The 24,319-nt window shown below is 45.2% G+C and overlaps 1 protein-coding gene and 1 long non-coding RNA gene across 5 annotated transcripts in view; one reads left to right on the plus strand and one right to left on the minus strand.

The window, feature by feature from the left end:
• LOC131810029 (uncharacterized) overlaps window positions 1–2,863 on the minus strand; it is a 31,361-nt gene extending 28,498 nt beyond the window's left edge. The window contains exon 1 of the long non-coding RNA XR_009345370.1: window positions 2,595–2,863. This is a non-coding gene — a long non-coding RNA (uncharacterized LOC131810029). The remainder of the gene's footprint in view (window positions 1–2,594) is intronic.
• Window positions 2,864–3,095: 232 nt separating this feature from the next.
• UBE4B (ubiquitination factor E4B) overlaps window positions 3,096–24,319 on the plus strand; it is a 121,424-nt gene continuing 100,200 nt past the window's right edge. The window contains exon 1 of one of the 4 annotated variants that reach the window (XM_059138394.1): window positions 3,096–3,832. In XM_059138394.1, coding sequence (XP_058994377.1) covers window positions 3,809–3,832 — 24 coding nt within the window. In that variant the 5' untranslated portion in view covers window positions 3,096–3,808. The remainder of the gene's footprint in view (window positions 3,833–24,319) is intronic. The other 3 variants (XM_059138395.1, XM_059138396.1, XM_059138397.1) reach the window with 3 other exon arrangements.

The following is a 24,319-nucleotide window of genomic DNA, read 5'->3' on the forward strand; positions in this document are numbered from 1 at the left end:
CTCTCTCTGTCAAATAACTAAATAAAATCTAGAAGAGAAATCAAAACAAAAAGCAGATTGCTGCTTGCCCACAGGGAGGAGAGGAGACATTAGGGAGTGACTGCTGATAGGTATGTAGTCTTTTGAGGGTGGGCAGTGATAAAATTGTTCTAGAGTTAGTGATGGTGGAACAACTGTGAATATACTGATCTTTGTATACTTTAAATGAGCGAATTACATGGTATGTGAGTTATATTACAATAAGGATGTTTAAAAAAAGAAGTGAGACATGAACGTATTAACATCAATGTCACTGGGAGTTCAAATTCTGGCTTACATAGAATTCCTTTCCTGGAGAGCAGATAATATGCAAAGCCAGCAGTGGTCTCATTTTACTCACAAATTCCTTGCATATCTAGCTGTCAGGTTACTATTCTAAGCAAGTACGAAAGGGGGTAAAAAAAAAATTCATTTAATTCTATAATACAATGTTTAAGATTATGGTTTAGTAAATCCAATATAGTATATTCTTCAGGATGTGGCAAAATCTAGAATTTCATGATACTGCTATGCAGACCGCTCAGTTTAGATTTTTATATTACAAAATATTTGTATTCTTCAGAGAACAGATTGGTGATTGCCAGAGAGGGGTAGAGGTGGGCCAAATGGGTAGGGGGTCAAAAGGTACAAATTTCCAGTTATAAATTCTGGGGATGTTATGTACGGCATGGGGACTATAGTTAACAATACTGTATCACTGGGGCACTTGGGTGGCCAATCTTTAGGCACCTGCCTTTGTCTCAGGTTATGATCCCAGGGATCGAGCCCTGCATCAGGCTCCCTGCTCAGTGGGAAGCCTGCTTCTCCTTCTCCCACTCCCCCTGCTTGTGTTCCCCTCTCGCTGTGTCTCTGTCAAATAAATAAATAAAATCTTTAAAAAAACCTGTATCATAGATTTGCTATATGTATACAATATTGCATTGTATATTGTATTGAAAATTGCTAAGACAATATTTAAAAGTTCTTGTCATAAGGAAAAACATGGTAATTATATACAGTGACAGATGTTAACTAAACAATTTTGGTAATCATTTTGCAATATATAGATACACGTGCCAAATCATTGCGTTGTAATGCAAATCGAAACTACAATGCGGTTGGTATCATCTCATACCTGTCAGAACAGCTAAAATCTACAACACAAAGAAACAACAGGTGTGGGTGAGGATGCGGACAAAGGGGAAGGAACCCTCTTGCACTGTTGGTGGGAATGCAAACTGGTGCAGCCACCGAAAAATAGCATGGAGGTTCCACAAAAGGTTAAAAATAGGACTACCCTAGGATCCAGCACTTGCACTAACGGTATTTACCCAAGAATACGGAATACTAACTCAAAGGGATACCTGATGTTTATAGCAGCACTATTTACAATGGCCAAATTATGGAAACAGCCCAAGAATCCATCCACTGATGAACTGATAAAGAGATGGTATATAGGGACGCTTGGGTGGCTCAGTGGGTTAAAGCCTCTGCCTTCGGCTCAGGATCTCAGGATCCTGGGATCATCAGGCTCTCTGCTCAGCGGGGAGCCTGCTCCCTTTCCTCTCTCTCTGCCTACTTGTGATCTCTGTCTGTCAAATAAATAAAATCTTTTTTTAAAAGTTAAAAAAAAATAAAGAGATGGTATATCTTTATACTCTCATACACACACAGGACTAGTACTCAGCCATAAAAAAGAATGTTATGGGGCGCCTGGCTGCCTCAGTGGGTTAAAGCCTCTGCCTTCTGGTCCAGGATCCTGGGATCCGAGCCCTTGCATCAGGCTCTCTGCTCAGCAGGGAGCCTGCTTCCTCCTCTCTCTCTGCCTGTGTCTCTGCCTACTTGTGCTCTCTGTCTGTCAAATAAATAAATAAAATCTTTAAAAAAAAAATGTTATCTTGCCATTTGCAACTACATGGAGCTAGAGAGTATTAGAAACAAATATCATATAATTTCACTCATGTGTTGAATTTTAGATAAAAAACCAGATGAGCAAAGTTTAAAAAAAAAAAGAGAGAAAGGCAAAGATAGAACCAGACTTTTTTTTTTTTTTGCCAGACTCTTACCTCCATGGTTATCAGAGGAGACGCGGGTGGGGGGATGGGCGCATGGGTGACGGGGATGGAGTGCGCCCGTGACTGGGTGTTACATAGAACTGTTGAATCACTGTATTGTACACCCGAAACTAACATTACACTGTATATCAAGTAACTGGGATCTATTTATTTATTTATTTTTACTAACTGGAATTTAAATACTTAAAAAAACAAAAGAAAGAAAAAAACCCCAAACCTCACGCATCATTATGCTGTACATCTAAAACGAACAGGATGCTCTATGTCAATTACATCTCCATTAGAAACTTGAGCAGGTAAGGATGGTTTCTCTCCATTGGCTCGAAAAGCCTTTCTTGTACGTGCGCAGATACGCCAACATTTTTTAGGTCTCCCGGTCATTTGCACTTTCAAATTTCACCATCATTCTGGAACACGTTTAAAAAAGAAGAAAAAAAAAAAAAAAGGCAACCAAAGCAGGATCTCTCGAAAAGCCGAAAGGCAAATAAAATGAAGTTGTACCCGTCTTAGTTTTCTTCCAAACGGGCTTTCTCTGCGGACGTGGACACGCGTCCAAGGGTTTCTCAGGCCGTGAGCCGACAACGGTAGAGAACCTTGGCTCCAGAAGCAAGACGTCCTCCCTTTTCCTTTACTGGGTCCGCATCGTGGAGTCACCAAAAAGCAAGCTCCTGAGGACAACGGAGGCGCTGCGGGGTCCCCTCGTCGCCCAGATTCCCGCCCCGCCAGGCTCTCCCGGGAGCCTACCTGGACCCGCCTGCCGCGCCCGCCACCCCCCGGCCGTCGCCATGGCACCGCGCCGCCCCGCCCCCCCGCCCGCCCGCAGCCGCGCTCGCCCCTCCCCCGCGCTCGCCCCTCCCCCGCGCGGCGCTGCTGCGGGGGAGGGGGTGGGGCGGGGGCGGGAGGAGACGCAGGCGAGAGGAAATCGGCGGCGCGACGCCCGCGGCCCATTGGCTGCCTCGTCCTGGGGCCAGAAGCCCCGCCTCTGTGGCGGGGTCACGTGATCCCTTTCAAAGATGGCCGCCTTGTTGTTTTGATGAATAATACTTGGTGGGGCGAGGGGGTAAGAGTAGGGGTGGAGGGGTAGGAGGATTTACTCTTCCATCCAGAGCATCGCGAGTCCCGTCCTCCCCCTCCCCCCTGCCCGGGCTCCGGCGTGGAGGCGGGGCGTGGCCGGCCTGCTTTGGGAGGGGAGGGGCTTCCCTCTTCAGTGCTGGGCTCTGCCTCGGCGGTTCTGGGGTCGCCTTACCTCGGGGCATCCACTCTGCAGTCGAACACTTCCCGCCTGGGGCAAAGGGTAGGAAGGAGAGCAGGATCTGCTGGAGGAAGCGCACCTGCCGCGCCACCACCACGAAGACACAGCAGGCTCAGGGCACGAGACGTGCTGGAGACCCGAGTCCCTGGTCTGGGTAACCTGGGAAGCAGAGGGCAATAGTGGCGCCTTAAGATAACCCTGTAGAGCAGCAGCGGTGGTGGCCAAAGGAGGCTGCCCGGGGCGCAAGCAGCTGTAGGAGTCTGTGGGGCGATTGGAGTGACCGACGCCAAGGCGGTTCAGTGCCTCTCGTGTTCTTATTTTTTAACCTCTGACTATGCAATTCTGAAACCTCCCCCATTCGGGGGACCAGACAGCCCGATAGACACCTTCTACTCTCCTCTCGCCCTGGTCTCAAGAACAGAAGGATCTCTCCCTAACGCCTTTCACCATTAAGAGGAAAGCGATGGAGGAGCTGAGCGCTGATGAGGTGAGGAGGTTGGGGGACACCTTGGGAGATTAGTTGGCAACTCTTTGGCGCTTTGGACAGGGATGGTATTGCGCCAGTGGTGCCTGGCCTTTGGGTTTGGGGAAAGAATGGAGATGACATTTTCCAAGAAAAAAAATGAGCCCCCGAGCTGGTCTCCAGTTGTATTCTCCTGTATTACCTTGCCTTCTTTCTTCGTTTTGAACTCCATTTGCTGCTTTTCGAGTCTTTTAGGGTCTGAAGAAGAGGAGAGCATATTGAGGCGTTCATTCTTTTCCTCAGGGTGTTTAAGCGAGAAGGGCTAGATTTACATCAAGTTAAGTGTGTGTGTGTGTGTGTGTGTGTGCGCGCGTGTGTGTGCGTGCACGCGCGCCTTACAGCAGAGATTTAAAGAATAATTTTGGGTGGGATTACAGTGTATGGGTGTATGTTTTTAAAGGCAGTATTTGAAATCCCCAGTATGTGTGGCTGTTGCGTTGTGTAAGTTGATTAAACATATGTGTTTGGGGGTGGCCTACAGACAGAGTCTTTGATATGTAACAAAATATATTTTTTCCCAAAAGCCTAGTGAATTCCATTTAAAATCTGTAACGTAACAAGAACTGATGACCCCTGGCATACTTCTCTTTCATTCAGCCTTTTTTCTAGTTTTTGGCCCTTTCAAACTTGTCTTTTGCTGTAGCAGACACTAAACAGGAAGCAAATGGTAGCAAATGACTTTGTAAACTTCCCCTGTTATCATTTCTGAACGGAGTTTTACAGATCTCTTTCTTGATATTTTAAAGATTGTTTATTAAGGTTATCATGAAAACAGTGGCAATTAGGGTACAAGGAATTGATTCTGTGATTCTACTCATTTTTCCCTTCCTTTTTCCAGATGAGGAGCTTCCCTTTCAGGACCCCTGCTGGCTTCCCTCTCTTCAATCTACCTCCTCATTTCTTTCACTAGTTCTTAAAAAACTTCCCTAGAGTACTGAGAAAGTAGCCATCCGTCAGGTCGGCTAAACTACAAGACTTACATGCTTCAGATTTAGCTAGAGTAGTTAATATATTTACTTAGGGACTAAATATATCCAGAGATGGGACTTGCAAGTGGTGAGTTCAGATGTCACGTGGGAGGGGAAACAAATAATTTTGTGGGTTGTGATGCTTGGCTGTTTGGAGAGTCAGGAGTGCTCATTCTGTGTTATGGACTTTGTTTTCTCAAATACATCAGGAAAATAATCTAACTAAAATTAGAAGAACATTGAACAGTTTCTTTCATTCCGGTAGGAATTCTCAAGAGATCTCCGTAAAGGCACTTTGTTTTAGATAATTTTAAAAAATCTGCTCCCCCCTTCTTCAATAGTAATTCTAATGGGTAAATTAAGGCAAAGAGCTTCTGTTTTTTAGTAGCCCTTTGCTTCCAGAAACTATTTATTTTTCTCAACGTTCTCAAAGTTGCTGCTGGTTCAGAGGTTTTTCATACCAAGAAATCTTCAGACAAACAGAGCGTAGAGACCAGTTAAAGATACTGCATAGTCTACACTGTGGCACTTCACTTTAACCAGTCTTGGAGTTGTAACTTTTTTGTGACTGTATAGGAACAAATGTAATCATTGTGGAGGAGATTTTCAAGGTCAACGGAATAGTGAAATCAATGTGAAAAATTAAATTCACTAGTATTAGATCAACATAAAATTACTTTCAACTGTTACGTGGCCTGAACAAAGAGGAACAGTTCAATAATTGGTAATTCAGCCTCAGCTGAACCTAGAACAAATTGTTTGTTTTTGCTTTTGTTTTTAAGTCATTTCCTTAATTCTGGAATTGAGTGAACGGTTCTCAACAAAGACATTTCCAGAGGTTTTTTTTTTTGTTTTTTTTTTTTTTTTAAATTTTTTTTTCTAAGATTTTATTTATTTATTTGAGAGAGAGAGAGTGAGAGAGAACATGAGCAAGGAGAAGGTCAGAGAGAGAAGCAGACTCCGCATGGAGCTGGGAGCCTGATGCGGGACTCGATCCCGGGACTCCGGGATCATGACCTGAGCCGAAGGCAGTCGTCCAACCAACTGAGCCACCCAGGCGTCCCCATTTCCAGAGGTTTTGCCTTTGTATTGTGACTCTCTTGGTGGAAACTGTGTCACAGATACGGTAGGTGGCATTCATTTGGTTAGAAAATAAGACATTTCTCTTGCTGAAAATTCAAAAGTACATCTCAGGGTGAAAACAGGTAAGACAGTGATCTTTCGATCTAAATTAGGCAATTAGGTAAGGGAGAGTTTTATATTCAAACAAAATGAAAACGTCTGCAGATACACTCCCTGCAAAACAGAGGTGGGTCCAAACCAGACTGGTAGCTTTAGAGGATTTTAGATGATGGGTCCCTCTCATAGATCACCTGAAATTCTTACACTTCTCTAATCTTGTGTAGAGTAGTTCTTTAAGTTCCTTGGTGCTTGTTATTTATGTGGCACTTTACAGTGAGTTCCTTGCTCTGGGGAGCAGATCCATGACTAAGTTCATTCTCTTCAGGAACCCACATTCCAAGGCTTCATTATGTACATGACATTCCGTCTGTGGCCTACTCATGTGTTCTCCCTACCGAAATGATGCTATGAGTAGGGCAGGACAGGTATTTTAAACTGTTTTTCAGCTGTGGTGATGAAATTGCATGGAAATGATTTGCTTTTTCCTCTTTCCTCTTCTTTCTTTCTTTTTCCCTTTTTTTATTTTTTGGGCTAAATCTTCTTTATGACCTAGTTCATCTTCAAGATGGCTGGCTGGATAGTTAGGGTGTGGTCAAGGTTTTAGAAGAGTGGTAAGTCTTCCTTCCCAAGTGCAGAATATGTGACCTTGCACTTTTTAGCCGTGTTCTTTAAGTGGAACAGGAGTGGCATTTCTTAACAGCCTCAGAAACCTGCTCAGGGCCAGCCACTCTACAACCATTGTCTCATTCCGTACAACAGTGTGACCAAGAAGATCTTTGAATTTTCCTTGTTTTATAGATGAGGCAAGTGAGATTTAGGTTAACTGACTTGTCCATAGTTTTTTGGCATAGAATTGGTTGAGCTGGAATTCAAACCTCATCTAAAAATTAGATCTTGTGCCTGATCTAAAAACTCTTTTTGCTACATTTTATTGCTTAACAACTGCCAGTAAATTCACTGCAGCTTCCATGTACATGTCCTACTAACGTGCTTGATCTATATAGTTTTTCCTTAGGAGTGCTGTTTCTCGTGAATACATTCATGATGTGATCGAGTTTATAGTCTTTTCGGTATTAACCCTTCACCAGGACCCCTCCAAAATTGTTCACTCAACGAACTTTTTTTTTTCCCCTAAGGATGTTGTGTATCCCCAGTGATGTGTTAGGTAGGTAAGGAGAAAGTCCTTTTTCTTACAGAAATTGTAGTTTAACCGGGAGGTGTGGTAGAGGTCGAGATAGGTAGGAAGTCCAACAGTTACGTTGTAGGGTACTAAGTGCTTTTGTGGAAGGATGCACAAGACAGTAAGAAAAACAGGAAGGGACCCCTGGTGGGGCAGTGCTGGCTATAATGGAGACTTTCAAGAAAAAGCAATGCTGAGCAATCGCCAGGCGACAGGCTCTTGGAAGTGGCTGTGAGAGGGGGCAGCCCAGGAAAACGAATGAGGGCCTGGAGGCAGGATTTTGCTAGGGGAGTGGCTGCAGGTAGGCAGACACCAGATCTCAGAGGGTCTCAGAAGTACTTAGGAGTTTGCACTTTGTCATTAGGACCGTAAGAAGCCTCTGAGGAATGTGAAGGGGTTAGAAAGGTGACTGGCAAGGTGTAACCGTGGGTCGGAAGAAGGTTGGAAGAAGGCGGCTGCAGGCCTGGAGCCAGATGAGGGGCTTGTGTTGTCCTCTAAAGCGAGCAGTCGAGTCGAAGGAAGGCATTGGCGGTGGGGAAGGAGGAAGGCAGACAGCAGAAAGACTGAGGATCTGAGTTAACCCACTTCTTGATGAAAAGGAGGTGGGGCTGGGGGAGGAGGGAAAAAGATGATTCCTTGGGTTTCTAGCTTGAGAGAAGAACGGATTGAGGGAGAATGAGGAATTCCAGACAAAGAACAAGCAGATTTTTGGAACATTGAAAGTGGAGCCAACATAGAGACCCCCACCCCTGGCCTTTCCACTCTGACCCCTCCATCTCTGTGACCTTTTCTTTTTTTGTAACAGGCCCCAGAACCTAAGCTCACTTTTTTCGCAGTAGGTACTTGCTGCCACTCTGTGACTAGGTTTCTTACCGTAGCCTGGGAGGAAAGGGGAATGTAGCCCCACGTCCGTTCTTCTCCCGTTCTGTCTGCCTTAGCCAAGAGACAGAGAATGATTATGATACCAGCTAACATTCCCTGAGCGTTCAATATGTGCTAAGCATTTAACTTGCTCAGCAGGGTTGGTAATATCACCCCACTTTACAGATAAGAAGATTAAGGCTGGTAGAAATTAACTAACTTGCTAAAAGATGCACAACTAGGAAGTGGATTCTGGATTCTAATCCAGAGTTTGATTCCAGAGTTCTCTCTCTCTTTTTTTTTTTCATCAATTTATTTGAGAGAGAACAAGAGCAAGAGGGATCACAGAGAGAGGGGGAGGAGCAGACTCCCTGCTGAGCGGGGAGCCGATAGGGGACTCAATCCCAGGACCCTGAGATCATGACCTGAGCTGAAGGCAGATGCTTAACCGACTGAGCTGCCCAGGCACCTTTGATTCCAGAGTTCTTAATCCCCTCACTAAACTACCTGAAAACAAATAATCTAAGCAAGTTTATGATATTTATAGCATTTTAACTGTTCCTTTTGAGATGGGAAGTGGAAGCCCCAGTTATTGCTAAAAACGGAGCTCATCATATGGCCCCCTATCTTATAGGGGAAGAAGACAGAAAGACTTGTGACGAGAGGCCCTTGGGTCTCAGACCTTTGCTTGGTGCAGACTGTGTTTGTTCACATGGTGTTTAGACTACGTGTAAGTGGACGTGTCTTCCCATAAGCAGCTCATTGAACTGCATTTGCTGTTTACTTGCTGCGTGTCAGCTGCTGCAGGAGCCTGTTCACATGGCGCTTCGTTTCGGTGGGAGGAAACATAAACAAACATGTACCCTTGGAATGTCATGTGGCGCTAAGACTACCAAGAAAAACCAGATTAGCAAAAGGGGTGGAGAGTAATGCGGACATGGAGAGTGTACAGTTTGAGGAGGTGGCTTTTTTTAGTTGTTTTTTTTTTCAAGGCTGTATTTATATATTGGAGAGAGAGTGGGGTTGTATTTATATATTGGAGGGGGATGAGCAGGGGGAGGGGCAAAGGGAGGGAGAGAATCCCAAGCAGATTCTGAGCGTGGAACCCAGCACAGGGCTCCATCCCAGGATGGGATCATGACCTGAGCTGAAATCAAGAGTCGGATGCTGAACCAACTGAGCCACCCAGGTTCCCCAGGAGGTGGCTTTTGAATAGAAAATGCAGGGATAACAGGGAGCCATCTGAGGGGAGGAGTTTCCCAGGTACAAGGAACAGCAGGAGACAGGGCCCATCCTTGGTCTGCTCAGGGAACAGCAAGGAGGCATGGTGTGCTTGGAGGCCGCTGAGCCAGGACACAGGAGCAGGAGGAGTCAGTCAGTCATTCGTTGGGCAAAACTCCGAGTTCTTCTAACTGGGGTTCAGTTGTGAGATGCCCTTCCCCACCCCTTTTTTTCCTTCGCGTTTTAACACCTGTTGACATCCGGGTGCTTGTTACAATGGTATCATCACTGTTGGCCAGGCGGCAGGTCTGACACACTTGTCATTTCCTGTTTGTGTGCACACCTGGTTCTACCTGTTTATACTACTGCCCCTTCAGTCCAGTGGCGGTGCCGTGGGTGTTAAATTTAGTTGCCATCGCAATTGCCTTCCCCCAAATCACACCTTGATCAGCAGTGATGAAAAAGCAAATGTTACTTTGTATGCAGGAGGATTGTTGGCCGCAGTGCGCTGTCAGTATGATACTAGTAAAGAAAATGTTTGTGGTTGGAGGAATGACCATGATTCCATCTTTTATTGCAAAGCATGAACGAAATGTATTAGGGAGCTTTAGAAAGGCAGCAGTCTGTACTTTTATGAAGCTGGGCGACATTTTGAAATTGAACATACAGCTGGAAGGATTGCCTTTCCTACCTAGGCAGCGCGGCTCAAGATCACAGACACTCCGCGTTCCTCAGAGAGAAATCTCAGAGCAACCGGAGACTGGTATAACTGTTTACAACTCTGTCCTGATCTGTTGCTAAGCCATTTCATTGTGGTTTAATGGGCAGCACTTTTTTTCCTTGGCAGTGCAAAAAATAACAGTGCAGCTTATTATAATCACTGACATCTTTTTTTTTTTTTTTTAAGATTTTATTTATTTATTTGACAGAGAGAGAGATCACAAGTAGGCAGAGAAGCAGGCAGAGAGGAGGAAGCAGGCTCCCTGCCTAGCAGAGAGCCCGATGCAGGGCTCGATCCCAGGACCTTAGGATCATGACCAGAGCCGAAGGCAGAGGCTTAACCCACTGAGCCACCCAGGTGCCCCAATCACTGACATCTTAAATTTGGTGAAATATATGTCCAGTCTTATTCTAGACTATGAGGGTATACCAATGAAAAGTTCAGGCAGAAACCCTGCCTTCATGAGTCTTAAGTTCTGATTGATCTTTTTTTTACTGTATTTATTTAAAATTTTAAAACAAAATCCCTATGTCCAGCGTGGAGCTTGAACTCCAGACCGTAAGATCAAGAGTCGTATGCTCCACTGACTGTCCTAGCCCGGCGCCCCATTCTGATTTATGTTTTAAAAGGATCATATGCTGTGCAGTGCATGGCCAAAAGGGGAAAGAGGGAGAGCAGAAAGGAGGCGGTCCCGGGAGTCCCAGGGTAGGGTTCGTGTGAAGAAGTAACAAAGGGTCAGAGAGCGGCTGGTCAGGTGGTGGCGGGAGCCCGTCGCACCGGGGGATGGTGGGGCAGTGGCTTGGAAGAGTGGAGTCGAGAATGGCAGTAGCAGTGGTCTGGATGTCACTGGGCGGACCTGCAGTCGCGGCTGCTTATGCCAGATCGAGGTTTATTTCTCCCTAAATGGGAGGCTGGGGCTGCTGAGGCAGCTTTGTGTTCATTAGGGGCCCAGGTGCCTTCTGTCTCATTGTTCCAACTTGCCTAACATACGGCTTCCATCTTTTGGGCTCTCCATGTCTGCATTCTAGCAGGAGGGAAGAGAGGAGAGGGGGAGACATCATATTCCTCCGCTTGAATGGCACAACTTGGAAGCCACCCGTTGGCTAATGAAAAATACAGGCAGAACCCAAGGCATGTGGCCACAGCTCCTTGCTGAGATGCTGAAAAGTACAGGTTCCCCTGGGTAGCCACATGTTCACCAAAACGTTCTTTTATGTTAGAAAGGGAGGACAGTCTAGGCCTTTCTTTCCAGACCTTTCTTCCCAAATCTAGAACACACTGTGCACCTTTCCAAAGGAGACAGCCCTCAGTCAGCTTCAGAGCCTGGAATCTGGCTGATTGATACACAACCTAGGAAGCTTTAGACTGAAATACAAGGTACCTACTGGTGTCCCCCTAACACTGCCCCCTGCCTCCTGTACTGGGATTCGGTAGGATAGGATAATGGAGCTAGAACTCTGGTTTGGGCGAGGGAAGAATGGGGAGTACAGACCCTTCACTGGTCCTTAGTCATCATTAGCTCCTGCCAGGCCATGTTGTGGCATCATTAGTTCCTGCCTTGGCAGTGGTAGGAATTCCTGACTGCTCATTTAGCAGTCCTTGGTCTGCTGCTCTCTTGGAGGAACTCCCTTGTCCCTTGCCCTTTGTGGTGGTTTTTCAGTATGTTTTCCTCTGGGGACGTGTCATTGGAGGAGATCCCCTTCCGGGGATGAACAGTTTCTCTAGCTTCTTTCTTGCTGGATATGGAAGGAGTTGGCTTTATCAACCCTTTTTAGCCTCCAAATTTTCAGACTCTGAGTTGGTTTGGACTGTAGGCAATGGACATGCCTTAGGCAGACCTGTATTCCCCGTTATCTCTGCATGCAAATCGGCAGGTTGTAGCTTGAATCTGTCTCACTCTCATGGGACTTCTTGCTTCAAAAAGTGGCAGGAAGCCAGTTAGCTCCCAAATTCTGAATTGTTCAACCAGTTCCCCTAGAATTACAGGCCATGTTGGCGTGCAGCCAATTTTGGAAGATGTCACGGGTTTTACCAAATATTTTGTTGTGGCCTAACAAGGGTCACCAACCTTCTGTCCTGCGATATCTATGCCCATGCTGACCCCCACGGCACTGCCACATAATCGTAGTCTATTTAGGTTGTCTACTTCCAGATTCCAAATTCTGTGCATTTGTTACGACACTGGCTCGGCTGCTGCAGCCTAGGGATCCAACACAATAATGGCTTAAACAAGGTAGAAGCTTATTTTTCTTTCAAGTAAAAATCTGAGTAGGTGGTTGAGAGCTGGCTTAGTAATTTCACAATTCCTAGGGAGCCAGACTCATTCCGTTTTGTGCTCTCATCCCCAGTGTGAGGCATGTAGCTTGTAGTCGAATATGGCAGCTCCAGCACCTGCTCACGCATCTGTGTTCCAGTACTCGGGGACTCAAGGGGAGGGGAGGACATGTTCCTGTCCCTTAAGGACATGATCAGAAAGTGTCACACATCATTGCTTACACCTTCTTGGCCAGAACTTAGTCACATGGCCCCAACCAAATGGTGGCTGACTTTGTAACAAGGAGGCAGCTAGCAGGCTCTACCACAGTCATATCAAGAGTTTAAGCCTACACAGCTTGAAGAATGGAGTTGTCACCTACTGCAATGAGGAATATTGAAAGAAGACTGGAAGAAGAAACTAAGTTATGTTTCAGTCGTATGATGACTATATTGCTTAGCAATTCTCCGCATGGAGATGTTAAGTAGGTTGTTGATAGGTGTTGGGTTTGCAGCTCAAGGAGGAGGTTGGGGCTGGGATACCGATCGGGATGTGTCAGTATTTGTAAAATCATGAGAATGGGGGCATCTGGGTGGTGTAGTCGGTTAAGTTGCTGACTCTCGGTTTCGCCTCAGGTCATGATCTCGGGGTCGTGAGATGGAGCCCCACATTGGGCTCCACACTGGGCAGGGAGATCTCTCTTAGATTAGATTCTCTCTCCCTTTCCTTCTTCCTCTTCTGCTTGTGCTTTCTCTCTCCCAAATACAGAAATAAATCTTCAAAAAAAAATTAAAAAAATCAGGAGAATGGACCGATTGCATAGGAAGTGAGCGTAAATAGAGAAGAGAGGAAGTGAGACTCCGGAGTCTTGAGCCGCTCCAGCGGGTGGAGGTGGGGAGGAGATAACAGGACCCAGAGAAGGACTGCTGAGGGACAGCCGCTAAGGTAGGAGGAAGGTCAAGAGGTCATGGAGTCTGGGCATCTAGAAGAAAGTGTTTCATGCCAGAGGGGAATGTTCAACTCTGTTTAATGTTCAGTAAAATAAGTTAGAGGAGCACTAGGCCTTGATGATAGGGCTTGGTGATGCGGACTTCAACAAGGCCAGCTTCACGGCTGACCAGAAGTGGTTCAAGGGAGAACGGGAGGAGCGGGTAGATAACTGAGGAGCGAGGGACAGGCTCCAGGGAGAGGCCGAGGAATCCTCAGAAAATGGTAGAAGCGTGGATTTAAGAAGTGGGGAGAGGGGCGTCTGGGTGGCTCAGTGGGTTGAGCCACTGCCTTTGGCTCAGGTCATGGTCTCAGGGTCCTGGGATCGAGTCCCTTGTCGGGCTTTCCGCTAGGTGGGGAGCCTGCTTCCTTCTCTCTCTCTCTCTGCCTGTCTCTCTGCCTACTTGTGATCTCTCTGTCTGTCAAATAAATAAATAAAATCTTAAAAAAAAAAAAAAAAAAAGAAGTGGGGAGAGAGTACTTGGCGAGCACAGCACGTCTTTCAAAATTTGCCTTTTACCATTCTCTGTTACAATCACCAATGCCTTTCCTCAGTCAGTAGATACTTCGTGTTTCCTCTGCTCCCTTCTTCCTGAAGTAGGAAGGAAAGGCATAGAGATACATTTTGTATATTGTTCCTAGCGGGGTGTTTGGGGCCTGAAGAATGTTGCAAAGAAATTTTGAACTATAATCAGAAGAACACTAGATCATATTATAGTTAATTTTTAAAAGCTTTAATAAAAAAAGGAGTGGTAAATATGTAGATGGCAAATATTACCAATTCTGTTTACTTCGAACAAGTATAGGTAGGATGTATACTCTGTGCTGGGTACTGAGGGGCACACAGCTGCAGATACCATCCCTACTATGAGTAAGACCTGGGGGCGCCTGGGTGGCTCAGTGGGTTAAAGCCTCTGCCTTCAGCTCAGGTCCTGGGATCGAGCCCTGCATCGGACTCCCTGCTCAGTGGGGAGCCTGCTTCCCCCCTCTCTCTGCCTGCCTCTCTGCCTACTTGTGATTTCTGACGGTCAAATAAATGGGTAAAATCTTTAAAAAAAAAAAAAGACCTGGTCTTTGCCTTCAGTGAACTCATAGTCCAGTGGAGAGACCAGGCACAGGCAGCTGGAGTGCAGGTGCTGCCCCAGATGGTTAAGCAAAGGGAGTTAGTTCTGTGGGGGGGGGAGCAGGTCATGCTGACTGTTTCTTCCAGGAGGATCGAGTTAGTCCATAAAGATGCTCAGGAGTTTGGACATTGAAAAAAGTCTGTGGTGAGGGTCAGTGTTTCAGTTATCTCTTACTCTGAGCAAACTCAGTTAACATTCATTCTTTTGAAGTTAATTGTGGAAATTACTGGAACCACTGAGGAAAAATTGGAGATGGTGAAAAAATCTGATAGGGTCGGTATTTCTGATCTCAGAGGTTTTAGGGTGTATCAGGCCCAGACAGAGATGTCCCCTAAACCACCCCAGTATGGGCGGAAGCTGAAAGATGGGTGGCCGGAGAGAAGTAGAGAAAATGGAAAGATGTTTCATTAAATCGCTTCCCCTATCCTGTGCCAGTCACACTGCATTGGAATTGTCTGTGCGGGTAATGTACCAGCTGGTGTGACGCAAGCTCCTCACCGTCCTCGCTCACTGTTTCTTACCCAGCTCGTAGCACAGGGCTTGGCGCACAGTGGCCCACAGTAAGTATTTGTTGAGGGGCTCCTGGGTGGCTCAGTCGGTTAAGTGTCTGACTTCGGCTCCTGGGTCAGGTCTGGATCTCAGGATCCTGGGATCCAAGCCTGGCATCGGGTTCCCCGCTCAGCAGGGGGACGTCTGCTTTTTCTCTCCCCCTGCCGCTCCCCCTGCTCACGCGCTCTCTCTGTCTCTCTCTCTCTAATAAATAAGTAAAATCTTTAAATAGAAAATATTTGCTGAATGTATGAATTGAATACAGGGTGCCTTTTTGTGAGTCCCAGTTCTTATGTTGTAGGGGTTTTTTTTGTTTTGTTTTAAGATCTATTTATTTATTTTGAGAGAGAGAGCGCGTGCGCGCGAGCATGAGCTGGAGAGGCAGAGAGAAAGGGAGAGAGAATCCCACACAGAGCAGGGAGCTTGGCCTGGGGCTCGATCTCATGACCCTGAGATGATGTCTTGAGCCAAAACCAATAGTTGGCTGCTTAACCAACTGAGAGACCCAGGCGAGATTGTTTTTTGTTGTTAGTACATTAAGGGATATAATTTAGGTAAAGATAGGCAGTTGTAACTAGAGTCAGATAAATGTGAGTTTTAAGCAAACCAGCCATTTGGAGGATCCCGAGCAAAGTACTTTCTGAGCCTCAGTTTCTTCAGCTTGTAAAACTGGGGGTAGGAACACCTGTCTCATGACATTGTTCTTCAGAACACTTGCAGCAACATGTAAATTTCCCAGCACAGTGCCCTGGCAGGGTGGATTCCTGGGACATACGTAAGATTGAATTGTACAAAATTAGAATTTTAGTGGCTGCCCATACAATATCTAGAAACTTCCTTGCATGCACAGCACACCTTGGAGATACTGCAGTTTTTATTCCAGACCACTGCAGTATAAGCGATACTGAACAGAGCGTGTATCAGAATAAAGCCAGTCAAACAAATTTGTCTCCCAGTGCATGTAAAAGCGTGTATACACTACACTGTAGTCCTTTAAGTGTACAGTAGCATTAAAAGTATGTATATTTTTATAAAAATATGTATATCTATAGGCATATAAATATAGCATAAAATATATATACCTTAATTTAAAACTATTGCTAAAACACGCAAACCATCATTTGAGCTTTCAGTGAGTCGTAATCCCTGATCACAGATCACCATAGCAAATATAATAACGGTGAGAAAGTTTGAATTATTGTACAAACTACCAGAATGTGACGCAGAGACACAAAGTGAGCAAATGCTGTTGGAAAAACGGCGCCAGTAGACTTGTTCGATGGACGGTTGCTACAGACGCTCAATTTGAAAAACATAGTATCTACAGAGTGCAGGAAAGCAGGGTGCAGTAAAATGAGGTTTGCCTATAATAATGCCAAGAGTGTAAAAGGCCGAATCTTCCAGGTTACGGTAACGAACAGGCCCTGGCTTGTATGGAAGGCTGGGTCGGAATTTTCTCTCTTTGAATTCCTTAAACTTCTCTTCTCACTCAGTATTAAGCCATACTGGGCTCTCCCCCCACTTTTTAAATATATTATTTATTTATTTGACAGAGAGGGAGCACAAGCAGGCAGAGTGGCAGCAGAGGGAGAGGGAGAAGCAGGCTCCCCACTGAGCAGAGAGCCTGATGTGGGGCTCGATCCTAGGACCCCGGGATCATGACCTGAGATGAAGGCAGACGCTTAACTGACTGAGCCACCCAGGCACCCTGCCTCCCCTCCGCCTTTTTCTAAAATCAGGAGCGATCAGGTGGCCTAAAGGAACTAGGGGGTAAGAATGGAGCCAGGAGGTTTGAAAGGGGGGAGAGCCGTGCAGACAGGACCTGAGGAATCCCAGAAGCGATGTCACATATTGGACCTAAAAAATAATACACAGAGTGACCCAGTTTCTCTAAACCAGAAGACTGACTGAGTCTCCTGAAGGGCCTGCTGGTCCTTCAGTGCCGGGAAGGGGGGTGTGGATCTCTGCACTGGAGGTCGTGGGGTTAACTGCTCACCAGCCGCTCCATCCTGAGCATCTTGTCCTGTTCTTTGAAGACAATAATCCGGCTGGGACGAGAGGTATCTTTTGGGGGCGTAGTATTAAGAAGTGCTGGGCCTTGACTTAATTAGCTTTCTAATTAAACATTGTGAAATGTATTTAGTGCACACTGTTTCTTTGTTCCCTGTCAGTGTTTGGTATAAACTCTAGATGTGTATTAGTGTTGTAATTTAATTAGTCCAATTTTCTGAGCAGATAAAGTAGTACTTTGCTTTTATGGGCCTTTTGGGGAGCTGAGCTCCTGGCTTCCAAGCAGAGCACAGTGAACACCTGTCACCTACCAGGCGTTCTTCTAGAAGCATATCAGGTCAGGGTCTTCTGTTAGACCCGTGTCTATACTTGTCACCAGGGCTGGCGTTCCAGGCATGTGACCTGTAGTCGGATGGTTTAATGCACACGTGGTTCAGTGCCCTGTTGTTGATGTCTTGGAATTCTTAATAAATCTTTAGCGGGAGGCCCTGAATTTTCATTTGGTGCCAGCTCCCGCCAGTTCTGTAGCCGGGCCTGCTTTGTCTCTTGACTTTCTCTGTGCAGGTGGATAAACGTCTGAGAAGAGTTTGCCCAGATTCCAAGATTGTAGGAAACCATACGAAAATTGACCGAAGAGAGATGTTCATGTTCTTATGCAGAAAATGTTGGTGTATGTCTGACTGTGATGCCATGTCATTCATAGAGTTTCTTGAGATCTTTAAAAATTTTCTACTTTTGTGTGATACGGCATCTTTGGATAACTTATTTCACTTCAACCAGTAGATTCATTTTTTTTTTAATGAGGGTTTTTGACACAGAGGCATTTACTTTTGTGTTATCTTTTTCATGTTCTACATCTTATCTCTCCAGTCTCAAGAGGACTTCTTTTGTATTTTACCCAGTGCAGTATGTATCTTGATCATGCTTTCACAGTAAAACACTTCCTTCTTTTTGTGAAATATGGATTGTTGTATTTAAAGCTGTTACTCATATGGGGCACCTGGCTGGCTCAGTCAGAAAAGCGTGGGCCTCTTGGTCTCAGGGTCGTGAGTTCAAGCCCCATATCGGCTGTGGAGCCTACTTAAAGAGAAAAGGAAAAAAAGTAAAACTGTCACTCCTATTGGTTTAACATTTAAAAAATTTTTAAATTAAAAAATGTCCTCCAAAGACTGGTTTTTTAAAGTATTAGTGTTTCTCTGTAAATATTTATCTCTGTTGGCCGATCAGGTATTAAGACTGACCAAAAATAGTCATGTACTGGTGACCAGTTTTCAAAAGGAATAAAGTACATTTAATATTCAAGCTGTACAATTTTGTATATATGTATGTCCTAGTAGGGGAAACTTATTTCTAAGAAAGAAATTAGAATTGATGGAAAATTTAAAAATACCTGGAAATCTTTATAATTTACTCAGTAGAACTTTCTGTTTATGATTTGATTTACTCATTAAATTATCATGTTTAGGGTATTGAGAGATATGAAAAACCAGAAAAAAAAATAATTTTTTTTGAGGTGAGATCAAGGGAAAATATGCTAAAAATAAAAACAAAAACAAAAACAAAAAAACCCCAACTGCTTATTCCATATTGTATATAGATCTGCCAGAGGAATTTAACACTTTGGTTTCGACAGTCATTATTTTGTGGGCCAGTTAAAAAAATTGTAGCCCTGTTGCATTTCAGAGGCCAATTATGTAAAGTGGATGTTCTGTTGCTTTCCGTGTTTTGTTTTAGGATGCTGACAGTTGACAGCACGCACACCTTTGTGTGTGATGAATATTAATGAATGAATGAACCTTTTACTTTTGTATTAGTTAATCTTCTACTTAGGATAGGTACAGACCTGATACCATTTCTGTGGAGTTTCATCAAAAGAAGGGCCACATTTTTTTCCCTCAAGGACAGTTTGGGGCAGATGAGGTCGTCATCTGCCAGAGCTGTGCGTGTTCATTCATGTTTACTTTGTTCAGACGTCCTCACGCTCAAAGAAGTTTGTGGGTTTATGGCTTAGGGAAATGGGAGTAAAGCAGTCTTTTGCCTTGAGATGGTGTGACTGTAATGGCTTGTGAGTGGGAGAACTTTAGTGAATGCCGAGTGGAAGAATTGCTTGTGGAGTGTGCCCAGTGGACACCTCTTCATCCTGTCCTCTGTTAGCGCCTACAGTAAGCACGTTCACCCATCCTGGAATGAGATGGTTGTGTAAAAATGTGGCCATTGCTGATTTTATTTACTTATGTAAAAACATTTTAAAAACATCTTTTTAAAGATTATTTTTTTAAAGATTAGAATGAGAGAGTGTGCGCAGTTGCAGAGGAGAGGGGCCCAGGGAGAGGGAGAAGCAGACTCCCCACTGAGCAGGGAGCCCTGCGTGGGGCTCAATCCCAGGACCCTGGGATCATGACCTGAGCCGAAAGCAGACGCTTAACCGACTGAGCCACCCAGGTGCCCCTAAAAAATTTTTTTTTAAGTAGGCTCTACACCCAGTGTAGGGCTTGAACTCATGACCCTGAGATTAAGAGTTGCATGTTCCAGACTGAGCCAGGCCCTTTTTAGAAGGGCCTGTTGGCATTGGCTGAGTGATGATGCAGAACCTGCAGGAGGAAGTTAACCTTGACAGTTCACATTAGGAAGGAAACCTGTATTCATACCAAGAACTTGATGAGCGTGCGGCGCCCAGAGGGGCATTCTCTCTCCCTGAAAGAGCGCACTGCACACTGTTGACTAGATCTGCTAGAATATTGGCTTTGAGTGTTCAGACTGGGCGGGAATGCAGAGCTTTGGTGTAGTGATCACCAGGAAATGAGTGAACCTTCCTGCAGCAGCAATAATTATTTTGTGGATGGATTTAAGACACTTTCCATATACCTGGGTTTAAAAAAATTCTTTAGAAATATTTAATGCTGTCAGTTCCACTTGGTCCCTTTTAAGTGACCAGAATCCATTTTATGGAATGTGCCAGAAGTAGCCGCTACTTGGACTTATCATCTTGTCTCTTTAACCAGTTGGGATCAGAGATGAGAAGGGGCTTACCCACATCATCTCTCTCACTTGGGATATTTTTGGTGAGGACATAAAATTGTAGTTGCAAGAATCATTTTTTCAAAAACCGGGTGACTAATGAAAATAGTTCTCCTCTCAGGATGCGTCTCTGCGGACTGAGGATGTTGGCGGACTTCGGTTCCTGCTTCTAGTAGTTTCTCCTGCCAGTTTGGTAGTCAGTCAACAGGTCCAATGCTAGTTTTTAGTAGCTGTGCTCCATATTCCTGCTGCTTGGGTGAGACAGAGCCCCGAGCCTAAGGAAAACAATGTCTGGGCTTAAAGACGGAAAAGAGCAAAAGGATGAGAAAATGTGTAGGCTGAAGTTACGAAGAAAAGTAATGACTGTTTATTGTGTGTCGGGTAGACACTTACCATTTGTCCAACAAATATTTACTGTGGCCCTCTGCACTGGGCATCGTATTAGTTAGTGGGGAGATAACTAAGTTATAACTAAGTGGGGAGATGGCCATGAATGTAGTACATCAGGCCTCTGACCTCTTGGAGCTTACATTGTGCTTGGGGGAGACAGACTGTAGGCGGATAAAAATTCAGGTAGTAGGTTCCGTTCCCTGTATCTCTGACGACTCTTGCTAGATAAGGGATGTTTACGCCATCGCCTTCTAAATGGGGAAGGCTCAGAGAGGTAACACAGCGAGAAAGGGGTGTAGCTGGGGTTGTGACCGGAGCTGGCCCCATGAGAGCATGTCATGTAGAAGACTTTGCGAAGATGGTGTCCGCTGCTTGGCCCCTGGTGTCACCTGTAATCGGAATGCTTTTTTAAAAAAGGTTGCTCTAATGGCAGATGTTGATGAAGAGTCTAGAATAAGTATTCTTATAAGCTATTTATTATTCTAATTTGAACTAATTAGAATAACTGACTAAGCATTACAGGTGACTCAAGAAAGCACCTTTGGTGACTAGACGGGTTATGCCTTTGGTTCTTCGCCCTTGCCCACTGGCAGAGTGTGGTTGGGCCCACTTAACGTTTTCCATGTTATTGATCAGGCAGAAAGTATTGGGGTGAGTAATTGTTGCAGTTTATAAAACTCCTTGTAATGGAAAAAATAGAATCACTGGATTACATGGGGGAATTCTAAGGACCACAGCCTTGTTGGCTCTCTAAGAAAATAGCAGTTCACAGTCTTGTTTCTGATGACAATAGAACCATTTCTTTGGCTCTGTTGCAGCCAAGGCAGTAGGAGTTCAAAAGATGACAAGTTTGAAAGTTGTGTAGTTGGCTAGTAATTGCTAGAACTTGGCCTTTGTAAGAATTTTTTATTTTATTTTTGAGAGATTTAGTCAACTGGAATAGGGCTTGTGGAGGAAGTAAGGTAACCTCTCCTTTCTCAGGGAAGGGAAGCATGGCCAGCAGCTGAGGGCATGGGGTAGAGAGGGGCGCTGGAGGAAAGGGATATAGGGTGACCGTGAAATGGTCACATCCAAACTAGAACTCTTCTGAGAGGGAGAATGAGACAGGAGCCTCTGGAGTCCCCCTGTCCTCTGTGACACTTCGGGGGTGATGGGAAGTGTTTGGGTCAAAGCATTAGTTGCTTTATAAATGTTGTGACTCGGGGGTCAGGCCTGGACATGGTCATAATATCCTTTGGAGAAGAAATCAGGCTCTTTGTCACTTTGAGTCAGCGTTGTTTTGAGCTGGGTGAGTAATCTGGAAAGGGAGGCAGATGATTGGAAAATGAGGGTTGCAGAGGGGACAGTGCTCCTGTGTTCTTCTCTTTCCACTGTGCCCTGATGTGCCCCGTGGCAGTTCTCAGCTGACTGGAGGGCTTGGTCCTTCACTTGTCAGTGAGGGCAAGGGGGTCGAGGCTGTCGGATTCTTGTGTGTCAACGCTCACAGTGCACGGTTACGCGAGGACAACCAGTAGCCGGTTCCTCTGTTCTGATGTCTCCCTTTCATGCTGGTGGAGGCAGGGTTAGAGTACTCTGCATTCTAGCAGGAAATGTACTTTAGGTTCATCGTATTAGGAGGCAAAATTAAAAAGGAAAATAGGAAGCAGAAGGTAAAAGGAAAATCTTTGTTCCAAGTCACACTTTCCAAGAATACCAATTCTTTTTCTAGGTTAGGATTTCTTTTTTTCTAAGCTAAATCTTCTAACATCCTTTCTTACTCTTAGAATCATGGAGTTTTAGAACTTGAAAAGATTTTAGAAATCTTTGTAGCCTACCTTCTTCATTCAGATTGATTTCTTTTATTACAAATTCGGTAACACAAATACACTGAATTCTGTATGATTCTTCATAAGAAGATTTCCAAATCAAGAATTAAGGCAAAAGCAAGAATTACCTGTAATCCTTGTTATCCAGAGATAATTATTGTTAGTTTTTTTAGGCTTTTATTTTTTGGCGTTCCATTATTTTGTCTGTGTTGTTAAAAAACAAAATTCAGTGGAGTAAGTTTAAAGATCAGGTTGGCAGTATTCAGTGACTCATGAATGGGACAGCGGGCCGTCCTGCAAACGGAAAGGAGTTCCCAAGGGCCAGACAGGGGCAAACTTTTATGGGCGGAAGGGGTTGAGGAACAAGGAAAGACTAGAGCACCTCATCCTTCTGTGGGGGCCAGAAAGGGTCCCTCAGGCAGGTCACCTCCCTAGCAGAGGTTGAAACTGTTAGGTGAGGTGTTAAGTCTTGATTTGCTGATATGGGGCTTAGCACAAGTGACTCCAAAATTATGGGCCTCTTGTCTCTCTTTTGTCACTGTGTATATATGAGGTACCCTACTGTTCCTTACTCCGGTATCTCTGCTCTTCCTGAAGCCCGCCCTCCCTGAGCATGACAAGCCCGCCCTCTTGTAAGACTCAGCTGCCTTGTCACCTTCCCCTGGAGCCTTTCCCTCAACACCCCACATTCCTGCAGACCCCCACTCTGGTTTGGCTTCTGCTCTTACCATATTGCATTAGAGCAATCTGCTTTTGTGTCTGTTTCCCCTGCTAGATTGACAGCACAGAACAAGTCACATTCATTTTTAATTTTCAAAGCCCATTTATTTCTGCCTGAAACACTGGGACTTGGTGAAAGTTTGTGGAATCAATGAATAAATCATTGGGATCATATTATATGCGGCTATGTATATTGCATTTTAACTTAACCTCGTGTTACAAGCATTTCCTTGCATCCTTACAAATTAAAACACCAATTTTAATGGCTACAGGTTTTTCCATCATTAAGTATAGTGATTAAGCTTATCACCAAATGTAGGAAATTTAGGTAGTTGTCAGGGCTGGCTGGCTTTCTTTCTTTCTTTCAAGATTTTATTTGGGGCGCCTGGGTGGCTCAGTCAATTAAGCATCTGCCTTTGGCTCAGGTTATGATCCTAGGGGTCTGGGATCGAGTCCCACATCGGGCTCCCTACTCAGCGGGGAACCTGCTTCTCCCCCTCCCTCTGCCCCTGCTCCTGCACGATCTCTCTCTCTCTCTCTCATGTTCTCTCTAATAAATGAAAGAGAGCGTACAAGAGAGCATGAGCGGGGAGGAGAGGGGCAGAGGGGGAGGGAGAAGCGGGTTCCCCGCTGAGCAGGGGGCCCTACTCAGGGCTCGAGCCCATGACCCTGGGATCATGACCTGAGCTGAAGGGAGATGCTTAACCAACGGAACCACCCACGTGCCCCAGTTTAATATATATATGTTTTTAAATGTTATTGCGTTAGTTTAGAATTTTTTAAAAAATTATTTTTATTTTTATTTTTTAAAGTAAACTCTACTCCCAGCGTGGAGCTCAAACTCACCACCCTGAGATCAAGAATCACTTGCTCTACCAGCTGAGCCAGCCAGGAGCCCCTCTTTTTAAATATATCTGACTGTGATGAAGCTTTGTATATGAGTCTTTGTCTGACTTTTTTCTTTTTTAAGTCTATTTATTCTTAGAGAAGGTGCCCACGTGCGAGAGCGCGCGTTGTGGGGAGAGGCGGGAGAGAGGGAGAGAATCTCAAGCAGCCTCCCCGCTGAGCGTGCGGGGCTCCGTCCCAGGACCCTGATCATGACCTGAGCCAAAACCAGGAGACCGCTGCTCAATGGATGGAGCCACCCAGGCGCCTCTGATTTTCTGATAAGTTCCCTAAGGTTTCTAGAATCCCTAAGTCTAGAAACCCTAAGGTTTCTGGATCAGAGGGTGTGGTCCTCTTTAAGGATTTTTCTAGAATGTAGCCAGATTACCTTCTAGAAGATCAGTAGGGCTACAACCTCAGTGTCAAGAGGGTGGGTAGTGTTTTAGAGGGCTGGTGTTGTTGAGGCCACCTCTGTGATCCAGCATCCTTTTCTGAAGCTGCCGCGGCGTGGGCCTGGTGCCGCACGGGAGGGGGCTCCGTCTGAGTCTCGGTCAGGGTTAGGGTAAGAAATAGGCT

This window comes from Mustela lutreola, chromosome 10 (genome assembly GCF_030435805.1).
Source record: "Mustela lutreola isolate mMusLut2 chromosome 10, mMusLut2.pri, whole genome shotgun sequence".
In the NCBI taxonomy this organism is placed as follows: Eukaryota; Metazoa; Chordata; class Mammalia; order Carnivora; family Mustelidae; genus Mustela; species Mustela lutreola.